Raw genomic sequence first — 13,294 nt, 5'->3', positions numbered from 1 at the left:
TGCATCCAACATATTAAGGTATTGCCTGTCTGCAGACTGGAAGGCCCTGAGGTGTGGTCTCATCCAGATTACAGGCTAGAGAATAAAGAGTCTGGTCAGATCTATTGGAGACAACTTTTAGGTGAAATCTTGGGAGTTCCAACCTATAAGCAGCCCCAGACATAATGTGGTATTCAGGACTACATTCCATATCCTTACTTTGGGTTAGATATTCAGCTTTAGTCACACTACAAATATTTACTGAATGAACACTCTGCAGCGGGACCCAATGAGCTATCTAAAGCCAACAAGTACTTTAAAGTCTAGGTGCAAAATAAAAATAAACACCACGCTGAAATGTGATTACAATGAGTAGTATAGACAGAAAACACACCCTGAGCCACACTTCTATTCTACTTCTATTCCATCTGCCATCTTGAAATGACAACCTTGCCCCCTTAATCTTCAACAGGTAGTCTGAGGCAGATTAACTCAGTCAAGTAAAAACTGACACTATTCAGTCAATGAGGCTAATAAACATTTTCACTCCTCCAAGTCTTGAGACATGCTTTTAACTAGGTCAGCTAATTTGTAAATGAATGCCTCTAATTAATAGGGAACCTGGTAAGGAAATACTAGTATAGATTCTTCAATGATATATATAAAGCATACTTTTCTTAGTCCATTACCATGATTCTGCCACTGGATAGCATCCCTTTCTCTCAACTCACTTCCAGGATCCTGTATTCAGATTCCTTCCATCTCTTCCTCATTCCGCTTCTAGATGTTCCCATGGTAACTAAGCAATGACTCCAGTTACAGTAGCCTACTACTCTGTGTGACAAAACCACCTAGGTATGCTTGCCTATCTGGCAAACATCCCACTTATCCTTCTCTCACCTCTAGTGTCACTCCCTCCCCTGTCAAGGTTTCCACAAGGCAGACCTAAGTATTTAATCCCATGCTCCCAATACACTTTGTACATACATTAAAACAAATTTCCCGTAGTGTGATAAAACAGACATTATAGTTATACTTTAGTGCCAAATCCCCCCCATCCATTAATCCTATCCCAACACCCCTCCACCATACCCTGTGTTCCAATCAGGAAAACAACCAACTAAACGAAAAGCTTGTCAATATTTTTTCCACCCTTACTTTTCTCTTAGGCTATTTCCCTTTTCAGTTATCTCCCTTTCTTTGGTACTTTGTTATTCAGTTAAAAATTGCATAGCTTTCCCTAAATTAATCTAAAATCAACCTAGAACCCACTTTTAACATCCTCCCACTGTATTCAAGCAATCCTTTCAAAGTACATAAATTAATGATCTACCTATTCCACTATTCCATTTGCTACACTTGCCCAGAGCTGAGGGACTCACTCCCAGCAGTCCAGATTGTATTAGTTCAGAAATTCCATGAGGCAAGAGCCTTCATCGATCTTGTTCCCCACTATCTTCCAAGTTCCAAAAACAGTGCCTGGCATATAGTATATACTTGATAAATATTTGTGAAATAAATAAGTGAAAGAGCACCATAAAGAGCACTACTTTCCACAGTAGGACTACCAGCTACTCCCCTAAGGGAGTGAACCAGTTAAAGGTTGAGTCAGCATCCCTTGCTAGCAGCAATGTGTTTTTGCTTCAAACTACTTTTCTGACAACTTTTTCTGTCCTAGAGGAGGGTGAATCATCCCGACTATCATTTACCTGGAGTATAATTATTCTATTCAATATGAGATGTCTCCCAGGTCAAGGACAAATCTCTTGAGAACAAGTCTTCCTCCCAAGAGTCCAACCATCCTGCATACTTGATCCAGTACCTTCAGTGGGTACCGAAAACAGGCATTGCTCTACTCCTGAGGGAGGCAATGTGCTTTTCAGTATCCCAAATTCACAATGCTAAAAATGTGAGTATTTGGAAATACTGAAATAATTGACTACATTTGCCAGTATTCATTTAAAAGTTAGACATTTTGTACACTCAGCACATTGTGTTTTAACACCTGCTGTGTGGCTTTCTCTGTCAAACTAAATATGTAAATCATAAGCATATTAATGAAGGCAGAAGAAAAGTTGCACTGTTCAGAAGAGAACGAATGCACCTCTACCACATATCTGCTATGGCCTCATACAAGTAATTTCATCTTCAGGAACCACAGTTTTCCAATCCATAAATTTTAAATTAAATAGTTTGTAAAATTTAGGATATACGTTTTATAAATATAGAGTGCAATTAATATGATGTACTTCTTGTAAGATGAGGAGGCTAACAGTGTTCTGTTCAAACTCTGATGTGTGTTAAACATAAGCATCCCACTAGGATTCAATTGAATATGTACTTCTTCACTTCATGTTCTGAGATGTTCTTTGGTGTTGAGAGATATAGGATGACTGCTGGATTTCACTACATTCTGGCTAATTTTCAGAGAAAAAATAAAGAAATCTGCCCCAATGTAAAAGTTTTCAAGAGCTCTGGGACATTATTATTTTACTGCATATTTTCAACATAATGGATTTTTTCTTAGTTAGAAGAAAAGGAAAATTGATTCAATATGGAAAAATATGAAAGAAAAACTTGTCTAAGAGTGAAATACATAAATCCATTTTACTTTGCTTAGGCAGCATAATAATGACCACATTAAATATTAGTAGGGTTTTACATATTACATTTAATAACAAAACAAATAGATAATCATAAGTTGTATGAGCCTTCTATGAGGCTTAGAACTTGGCCTGAAAAAAATGCTAACATGATATAGTGATGACTTTTCCTGTTATAGCTGAACTCTATTTCAATGGGTACAGATATTCACTCTACGAAAACAGATGGCCTAATGTTTTTCTGAGGAAAAATAAAGGGTGTAGGGAGTCCTGTATTTGCTTCATATCAATAAGAAGTATAATTACATGTTTCAGGGTTTAAAAGAAAGTAAATCACTGAAACTTTAAAAATTCCCCTTGGAGATTCTCAACAGCATTTATCTAAAATTTCTCGAGATTTAAAAGAATCAAGAAACTTTACACATTTTGTCTGTATCAAACCCAAGCAATGGAAAAAAATTTTAAGGGGCAGAAAGTAGTCAAAAAATCACTCTTTAACTAGTTAGGGGTAAGCACGTATTAAAATTTGTTACCATACTCCCAATACAAAAGTACTACTCTTCAAACAGTGATTTGTGATGAACTCTTAACAATTAAATTTGTGTTTTAAAATGTTAAACCTATAAATTCAAGAAACTTCATGGGAAATGGGGAAGTAGTTTTCTATCCTGACACCTCAGAATAAAGAAGTTCCTTTATTTAGCCCACCTCACTATAAACTAGCTTTTAGAGCACACGATATGTGGCTTGTACAAAATAAAGCAAAAGGATATTTAACTCTAGAAATGTTACTGAAATTTTGTATGAGACTACTTATGACTGAAACTGAAACAAGGAGAATTAACTCAGCCCTTAAAACTGCTTTTGTGGTCTTAGTATATGGAAATTAAAGTTGCCCATGACATTTCCATAGACAGAATCCTAGTCTTACCTAATCAATGACTCCTACAGGCCATCATTATTTGGCACATCGTACTTGTAGAAAAGTTGAATTATAATTATTTTTTCAAGATAGAATCTGATAAAAATTTCTCTTTGTATTAAAAAGAAAGGCAAGGCTAACTGCAAAAGGCAAAAAATGTATTCCTATGGTAATTATTCAAAGATAACTTTAAATAAGCTATAAAAAAGTTTTAACAAACATTACAGTTAATTTTTAGAATTTATCAAAATATAGGGAAAATCAATTGAATTCCAGAGAAAAAAATAAATACAATATTCTGTACAATTTCATAATTTTGAAAATATATGTCAAAGAAATTTTAATGCAAATTATTTTAATGTAAGTCAGGTATTTATGTGCCATGTATCTGATTTAGAGCATCTAATGACAGAATATTCTAGAATTTTGAAAGGATATAAATAGCAGTGACAAGGGGAAAAAATAACAAATGATATCTTAGAATAGCTGTTTTCAAATGTAAGCTTTCTAAAAATTTTAATACATTTATTTTCCATCTAAAATTACTTGTTTTGATTACCTTACCAATAACTTCTATAAATTCAATCCTAAAATTTTTAACTAAATAATTTTTATTGCAATTAAAAGCATAACACAAGACATAAGCTGTCTGGCTTCACGCAACTTGCCATTCATTACAATTTGCATAACAATTCATATCAGATTTAATAGGTTTTTACAAGTCTAATAACCTGTTTTCTCTTGTTTAGGTATAATCAGATTCGAAAAGACACAGACATAAAGTCTGATCATTCAATATGAAGGAAAAATACAACTCAATTGTGTCAGGATCTTAGTTGCATACTTGTTTTTGAAAAGAGAAAAAGCCCATTGATGTCGAAAAAATGATTTTCAAATAGAAATTGTTCATTCATTTTGAAACCCTCCTTCTGACAAATACTGGATGTTTATCATTAAAGATATAGAATTAACTACAAATAGATCATATATTTAAAAATGTGCTTTCTTTTTTTACTTTGTCAGAAAAACATAATATTGGTAAATATATAATCCAGTGTTCTCTACCTTAAAACAGCACAATAAGCTTTTGCATCTGAACTTAAAATTTCTGAATAGCATTTCAACTTAAGGTATTTGAAGCAACTGAGTTCTGAAACCTAAAGACCTTCATAATGCCAAAGCTGATAGGCCTTTAACTACAAAGGAGCTACTGGATTAACATTGTTCTCCCCACTTTCTACCTGACCATTAATTAATGAGCTGAATTTGCAAAGTACTTTTTGTCATTAGAATCTTTCAGGACAGAAAGAGCCTGGGATCCTCTAATAGAACATCTTAACTATTTTAAGCTCTCAGTGAGATACCCCTGAAAGAAATGTTAAAAATATTTATTTCCATTTCCTTGACACCTGGGGAACTGAACATTTCAAAACTGCAGACTTTTGTTAAAAATACAGTGCTAATAAACAACTTGACATGTTTTAAAATGTACTAATTGTTTTTGCATTCTTATATGTTGAGTGGGGTACAGGTGAATTAAGTATTTTTATACAATCCCAAAACAAGTTCAGATGAACAACACTAATACGTTAAATCGCTGTATCTCATTAAATATTTTGAAGGACTATTTTAAATTAATATATCAAAATACACAATCTGCTGAATTCATTTTTGATTCTCTACAGTGACAAACTCAGGATTACAGACGTAAAATATTGGCTAAAGAAAGAGTTGTATTGATCTGAATGTCAGTCTTCCCAATGTTCTGTTTGTGTGAGCTTCTAAGTGTATTTACCTGTCTGCTATCTACCCAACAGCAGTACAATTTTAAACACAGCTCTAAATATGATAGCCAAATTGCTGTCATCACTTTTAAAACTGAGAAGTCTTTTTATTACTTCTTCATTACAGATGTATTTGATTATGTTGCAAGAGTGGAGAAAGCCTACTGCTCTCATCTCAGACTACTGTCCAGAAAGTAAGGTAAAGAGGATTGTTTTTTCAACATTCAGATAAAAACAAAATATTTCAACATCTGGATGTTCTAAACATCTACACATTTTCTCAGCAGAAAGACAAAACTTCTATACTGAGTGATTCCAGTTTTCATCCATTATGTTCTACTGTCCTTTAGACTTAGGATGCTAAATTGTTAACCAGCATGAGTATTTGGGATGTAAAGCACATTTTTGGCATAAGGAGAGAATACAATTTAGTTTGAGCTATGATATTATAATATATGGGAAAACCCAAAGATAACAGTCAAAATATCTGAGAATATAATAGCTCAAACTAAATTGTATTCTCTCTTTATGCCAAAAATGTACTTTACATTCAAAATACTCATGTGGGCTATCAATTTAGCATCCTAAGGGTAAAGGACAGTTCAAAACAGTCCTTAAACTCGCTTAGCAGAACAAACGGTACATAGAACATCAAGCATCTAAATGACATACTCAAAAATGTAGGCACCTATGCTTATATTTCCATAATATCCTGATCTGTGGCATTCTATAGACAAAATGTCAACTTATTTGTATTCTTTGCTGCTTTTATTAAGGTGATTTGGGGGAATTTTTTGGTGAAAACAAATTTCCATTCTTATTCAAGGCTAATTTGAAAATTCTGGACCTTAAACACGCATATTATAAAGGAAACCTCTTCCATGGAATTTTAAATTTCTATAAGTCACATATATTGAGTTTTTCACATTTCAAGGGAAAAAAATTAACCTACAGAATGAGCGATTTATAAAAGGAGAAATGTTGACAGTTAAAAAAATTTCTTGAGCCAACTACAAAATGAAACTTGCCCCAGAATGCAACATCCCCTTTCCATAACAATTCATTCTGATTTCTGTTCTGATATAAGACCTAGCGAGATAACGAGCTCTAATTGACCTGGACTCCTCTTTCTTTCCACCCCACCCACACATGAAATCTGAATTGGTGCATGGGGTGTACGTGCGTGATCAACAAGTGGGAACTGCCAGTGGCCCGTGGGAGGTTGGTTGGCCCCAAGGTCCACAATGGAGGAACTGGCAGGATTCCTCCCCCCCCCCCCCCTGTTTTTTACCTTCCCCAAGGCCTTGCTTATTACCCTGCTCTCTCCAGACCCCAGAACCCAGGAGACCCAGGCCTACTTCGTCGAGTTCAGAGGCGTCAGAGGGCCAGAGACCCTCTCTTTTTGAGAGTGTTTATCTCCCTGTCTAGCTCACCACCCACTCCATCCCTGGCGTCAGATCCAGAGCGCAGACAGCCCGATAACCCGTTTCTCCATCAACCCAATGCACGCTCAGCCGGGGTGGGGGGCGGGGGAGGGGAGCTCCGCGTCTCCCCCTGGCACTGTCAGCCAAGGGAAAGCCCGATCGCACTATCGAGACTCCTCCGATTTACTGAGAGAGGCTCGGAACCTATAAGGTCAACCTGCTGAGGTCCTGCCTGCGACGCCCGCTGTTGACACCGCACCTCAAACTAATCGGCCCGGCGGGAGGAGCAGGCCGCGCAACGTGCGGCTGCCGCTCTCCGACCCCGGGATCACTCCCTCCTGCGCCCAGGCCACGGGCAGAAACCACACACAACCTACGGGATTTAAATTCTTAGTAATAAGAATAAGAGAACAAATCCACAAAATTTCACCTCAGGTTTTAAGTCGGGCGAACCGGAGACGTTTCACAGGTTTCCCTCATCTCTCTCCCGGCCGGGCGAGGGGGGCAGTTCGGCCCGGGCTGGAAGAGGCGGCCCGAGCCCCTACCCCCTCCCCGAGCCAGCGCCTCCCCGAACTCCAGGGTCCAGCGCCCGGGACCCGGGAACTTTCCAGCTTCGGGGTGCGCGGCGGCCCCGGCCGCCCCGCCTTCCTCGCCGGTAACGGGAACTAACGCGGGTCAGTGAACCTAGAAGACGCTCCCGTTCTGCAGACTCCCCAGTTCCCGAGTCACCAGATCTGCTCGGGACCCTCCTAGACACCGATAACGCTGACCGCTCACCGCGGCCGGCAGCCCTCAGCCGCCCCAGGCACAAACGCTGGGCGCCGGCCCTCTCGTGAACACTGGCCCTCGAGCCCGAGAGAGGCCGGGAATGCTGGGGTTCAAGCGGGGTCAGAGAATGGGGCGCCAAGACTGGCGGAGAGGCGTTCATCTGGGAGCGGAGAGGAGAAAAGAGGGTGGCGGCGCGCAAGACCCCGGGAGGGGCGGCGCGCGCAGCCCGCGGTGCCGGGCCAGTCTTAAAGTCCGCTAAGGGGGCGCGGGCATTCCGGGGGAGAGTGCCGGGGATCTTCGCCCCTGGGGAAAAAGGCTGGGTGGAGTAAGTCCGGGTGGCGGGCAGAGAGTCGGTACCTAGGGATTCCTAGGAGGAAGGAAAATAGCTCAGGGGGTGGGTTAGAGGGGTGGCCCGGAAGCTTGAGAGGCGATGAACGGGTAAGGGGCACACGGTCTGTGGTCGGGATGGCTGCGGGCACAGGTGGAAAGAGAAGCCGAATGACTGTGCTCTGAGCCCGCGGGGGGGAGCGGGAGGCAGAGGGCCAGCTAGGGGTCCCTCGGGTCAGAGCTGCCAAGACAGGAGGCCCTGGAGGCTATCCGAGCCTGGGGTCCCGCAGCACCAGGCCGGGGGCGGGGGTCGACCGCAACCTTTTACCTTGAAGGCCACCGGCAGCGTCTTGTTGCAGCGCCAGTGCGAGGGCAGCACGGAGCACAGGAAGTTGGGGCTGTCGGTGCGGACAAGTTCGGCCGGGTGGTCTGCAATGATCTCCACCATGGTGCGGTTGTCGTGCGGCGGCCGCAATCGGGGCACTGCGGCTACCGCCGCCGCCGCCGCCGCTGCCGCTGCCGCCGCCGCCGCCGCCGCCGCCTCCTGCTGCTGCTGCTGCTGCTGTTGCTGCTGCTGCTGCTGCTGCTGCTGCTGCTGTTGCGCAGCCACCACCGGGCTCACGTCGCTCATCTTGCCGGGCTGCAGGCTGCTGGAGGGGGGGCTGAAGCGCCGGCTGGTGCTCGGATCTACGGGAATACGCATCACAACAGCCACAAGTTAGCGAAGTGGCCGGGGGAGGGGGAGGAGGGTGGAAATGAGGGGCGAGGTGGAGGAAATTGGGGGGGTGGAGGCGAGACGGGGGGAACGGGGATGGAGGTGATGGGGCCGAGGAGGTGAGAAATCAAGTTCGATGGAGCCGACTGCCAGGCGGAGTCTGACGGGGTACAACAGTGGCGATGCAGGACAGTTGGGTTGGTAGGTAGGGAGGCCCCGAAGGCGCAGATTTTTGCCGGAGCCTTTGGAGCACACGGGCGCGGGGGTGTGTTTGGCCCGGGGAGGCGGGGAGCCTGAGTTTGCAGCGTGGAGTGGGGTCCCCTGAGGCACCGCGTCCTGGGTGCACTGGCGCCCCCTCCCAGTTCGAGTCCGGTGGTGGAGTGGAGTGGGTTCAGCAGTCCAGCCCCGGAGCCCGCATAGCCGCTCGCTGCCCGCCACCGCCGCGCAGCACGCAGCTGCCCAGCTGCAGGAGTCCCCGCCGCCGCCCGCCCGCGCCGCTGCCTCCTCCCAGGCTGCCGCCGCTCCCCCCGCGCCGGCTGCACGCTCAGATTCCTCCCGCGGCGACTGCCAGCCAGGCTCCCTGGCTTGGCTCTTTCTTTTCCCTTCTCTTCTCGCGCTATCACCGCCACCTCCTAGCATCTACTCCCGCTTGCTCTTTGCAATGCTCCCCTGCCCCTCGAACTTCAAGGTGCCAGCCAGGAGGTGAGTCGCGGGCAGCGGATCTCGGGGCAGCGGATCTCGAGCCTACGAATCGCAGTCGCTGCCGCCGCCCGCCGGCGGAGAGAAGGAGCCCCCCGGATGCAGCTCGCAGTTTCCAAAGCGGAGATAGACGGCCCCAGCCTAGGGATGTCGGCTCGTCGTGTCCTCTTACTCCACACCACCACCAAGACAAGCGACCCCCCTCTTGGTCGGACGAGGTTGACACTGAAACGCCAGAGAGCCGCAGACTGATCTGACTGTCGTTATTTTTTGTTGTAACTTCAGGGGAGGAAGGAAAATTCTTGAGCGTCTGTGTTGACTTCTCGGCACTCTTCACCCTCCCCCCCAACCCCCACCCACCTCTGCCGGAACGGCTTGGGAGGGGGTGGGGGGAGATTTTGCTGAGAGAACTTGGGTTGTTTTTTGTTTTGTTTTTGTCTTAAGGGGCACAAAAATGGAGGCGGGGGGACACTTGTCAAAATAGTTTTTAGATACTCAAGTGGCTTGGACACTTCTTTTTTATATATATTCAAACTTGTCATTCCTAGAGAACAAGGATGAGCTTTTTTTAAGTACTAGAAAACTATCAGCTTAGTGATTTTAAAAAGTTGCAAAAACCCCTCGCAGTGAAAAACACTTTTCCACCATTTTCAATCTTTTATTACGTTTATTCTGCATCTAAAACTAAGTTTAGCGTTTTAACTCTCTTTCCCACCGCTCCTGCGGGGTAAAAATTAAAAATTAAAAATAAATTCAAAATGTTCAACGGCTGTTTATTTGTGTATTTATTTCTCATTCTGTGTTTAAAAAACTACTTTGGATCCCCCAAAAAGTGGTCGAAAGGATGAAGGAGCGCGGAAAACAGCAGTTTTTACCTAAAATGTGGCTTTTGGAGGCTGGGATTTCTAATGATTAGGTTTTTGTGGTTTGTACAGACAGGACTCTGGCGAAGGCGATCATTACGCTGATGAGAGTCAGAAGCACGTGGGTGTCTCCAACCAGCTTCAAACTCTGAGCCTTCAAAACAAATAAAACAATGTGCTGCACCCGCAGAAGCCGACAAATCCGCTTGAGGCTATTACACCCCCAAGAAGGGGACACAGGGCCGTTTCCCGACTGTGTTGTCTATCTCTAGGTTCCTTGCTTTTTGTTAAACTTTTTTAACCTTCCAACTCTTGGAAACGTCATTAGTTGCCAAAATTTTAAAGATTGTTGATAAGTTATCTGATACACTAATAAGGGATTTTATAAAATATGTGTAAAATTATAATGTTTTCTCCTAGGAATATTAAAGAAGAAAGATGGTTGAATCATGACTCACCCCACCCCCACAATCTTAATTTAAAGTTATTCGCATATCCATTAATTGATGTTTTTATTGCTCAGCGCAAATGCCTCCCTCACCCTAATAACGACCTGCCACGACCCTCCCTCGGTTTTTAAAGCCCAATTCAAGCACAAGGTGAACTTGGAGGGCTGTATCTGCGTGGCATGCAAAACAGGATTGCCCCTCTGGAGAGAAGTGCCTAGCATAGAGGGGCTTCCGGACGTCTGGAGGAGCTGGGCTTGCGCTCCCGCGGGGGTTGGAGGTGGGAAGTAAACAGGAACACTGCTGTCGCCTTCCCCTTTGGGAAGTTATTTTTTCACCTTCTCTGTTCACCAGTCCACGTCTCCCTCGTCTGTTTTTCCCTTGCCCCCTTTTCTCTCCACGTTCTCGCCTCTCCCCAAAATTTCCCCAAACGCGCGAGCCACCTCGCTTCGTCCCTTTAGCCCCTGCGGCCTTACTTTTCCTCGGCCGTCTGCCACCTCCTCCTCGGTGACACCAAGAAGCGATTCGGCGCCAACCCCCTCTTGGCCCCGGGCCAATAGGCCCCCTGGCCCTGGCGCTGCAGGGATGCCACAGCCCAGTTCAACTGAACAGATCTGAATGCGCAGCAAAGAGCTGAGCTGTCTCGTGAGAGTGCGATTTTTAATTATCTTTTCGGTCACAGGGGAGAGCTCTAACCCCGGGCACCGCCGCGCCGTCTGTGAGCAAAGGGGTTGAATCTCCCTGAGCCGCAGGCAGCCCGCCGACCTGGCACTAGAAGACAAGCTTCCCCCTCAAAAAAATGGGGGGCGGGGGTGGGGTGGGGAGGGCACCTGCATCTATTACTCTCCTACCGTACATACACACTGTCAGACTTCCACACAATGACACTCTTAATTACACATGCACAACTCACACATACGGCTTTTTTTTTTTTTTGGCCTTTTGAGGGGGCGGTTTTGTTTTGGGCAGGTTGTGCCACTAATAGAGCTTTTTGGTTTGTTTTGATTTTAAATCGTGGGATCTGCAAAGGAGAAGAGGAGTTACCAGAAGTGGATTATTTCTGGGGTCATAGGGAAATAGAAATTCAGTACCTACTGTGGTGGGGGATATACCCGGGCCGCACCGCTTTCTTTGGGCTTGTCCATCTCCTCCCAACAAGTCCACAGAAATGGAACTCCCAGAAAATTTGAAGATGTTGAGAAATAGTATCAGCATTTCAAATTTGGGCCACCAGAGGAACATTTTTGAATAAAAAATTATAGGGCAGTTTGAATTTAAATAACCATCTTGGTGTTTCCTCCCTTTCCCCATCACTGTTTGATCCTTTCTTTCACCTACTGCAATAGAAATATTGGAATGGATAGCAAAATATGTAGGCCTCGATCGACGGGTACAGGGACTGGGGGTTAAGGGCTATTCAATCAGTGGTGATATTACTTATGGATATTAATCACACCCAGTGATTCAGCTTTATAGCCTTCCTCCATTTTCTCCCTCCATTTCACATTTCAGTGGAACTAATATAAGCAACTCCTGGAAGTTAATACTCTTGGATCCTTTAAAATATCCTTGTTATTTATAATGTGGAAATGAAATTTTCCACTGAATACTCTAACAAAGTTTCAGGTATCTGGCACAGTAGATTTTCAGTCTCCTTTCTGAAATATCCTTTTGCTGAACATTTGCACTTTCAACTGGCACTGACTGAACCTGGAACTGATGATATCTTGGCTCAGAGCATTATATTTAAAGGAAGAAAAAATTCTACCTAAACCAAACCACTCCTGCTAGTAGTAGACAGATAGAAAAAACATGAAATTTTATTTATGTATATTTTGTGATATTGTTCACACAATCTCACCCTTGAATTTAGATTTTTTTCTACCCCAAAAAGTTTGGAACAAATCATCTACTAGGTTCCTCTTCAGAAATACTCATCTTTTCAATTCTATATTGTCATAAAAAAGAACATACTTTTTTTCTGAAAATGTGGCTACTCTGGAAGATACAAGTACAATTTCCCCCTCCCTGTGCTTTAACATTTAATATAGCTGTTTAGTAACAACACCAGACAAAGAAAATGAGATGTGAAGGGGTCAAGTCATTTACCTAGTCAAAGAATTGAATCTCCAAACTAGGAAAGGAACTGATGCTTCTTTCATCCAGGTTTCCCATTGTAGCCTCTAAACACAGTTTTATGTAAACTTTATCATGATAGAAAGTGAAAAATTCACTGAAAAATCTTTAAATATTTTTCAATGAGCAGGCTAATAAAGTGGGACAAACTTTCAGATGTTTGTTGGAAAATTATGGACATATTGATGATGTCTAAAGTTTTGAATGTGTCAGTTGGAAAAACGTTATAACTAACCATCTTTAGATGGGTCTTCTTTGGACTGTGATTAAGTGAACCTTACTCAGCATTTCAGGAAGTAGCATTGCCACTAGATCAGGGTCCACAAACTATGAACAGTGGGCCAAATCTATCCTGATGCCTGTTTTTGTACAAGTCACAAAATATATTTTTAAATAGTTGAAAAAAATCAAAAGAAGAAAAATATTTCATATTACAAATACCATACAATGGGTTGGCTCAGTAACAGGGATTCATTGGCTCATAGTTTCAGAGGCTAGGAGGATTGTTTCTTCCCAGGGTCAGTATCTTCTGCCTGGCCAGCAGTCTTTAGAGTTCCTGGCATTTCTGTCACATGGCAATGCACATAGTAGCATCTCCTTTCTCTTCTGGGTTTCATTGACTTCTAGC

At 43.4% G+C, this 13,294-nt stretch overlaps 1 protein-coding gene across 4 annotated transcripts in view; it reads right to left on the bottom strand.

Annotated features, from left to right (window-relative positions):
- RUNX2 (RUNX family transcription factor 2) overlaps positions 1–13,294 on the bottom strand; it is a 219,645-nt gene that overhangs the window by 112,562 nt on the left and 93,789 nt on the right. For all 4 annotated transcript variants that reach the window (XM_077161957.1, XM_077161955.1, XM_077161958.1 and 1 more), the window contains exon 3: positions 8,136–8,494. In XM_077161957.1, the coding sequence (XP_077018072.1) occupies positions 8,136–8,494 (359 nt within the window). The remainder of the gene's footprint in view (positions 1–8,135; positions 8,495–13,294) is intronic.

This window comes from Tamandua tetradactyla, chromosome 5 (assembly GCF_023851605.1).
Source record: "Tamandua tetradactyla isolate mTamTet1 chromosome 5, mTamTet1.pri, whole genome shotgun sequence".
In the NCBI taxonomy this organism is placed as follows: Eukaryota; Metazoa; Chordata; class Mammalia; order Pilosa; family Myrmecophagidae; genus Tamandua; species Tamandua tetradactyla.
The sequence above is the reverse complement of the archived record's forward strand: the minus strand, read 5'-3'. Positions and strand labels throughout refer to the sequence as shown.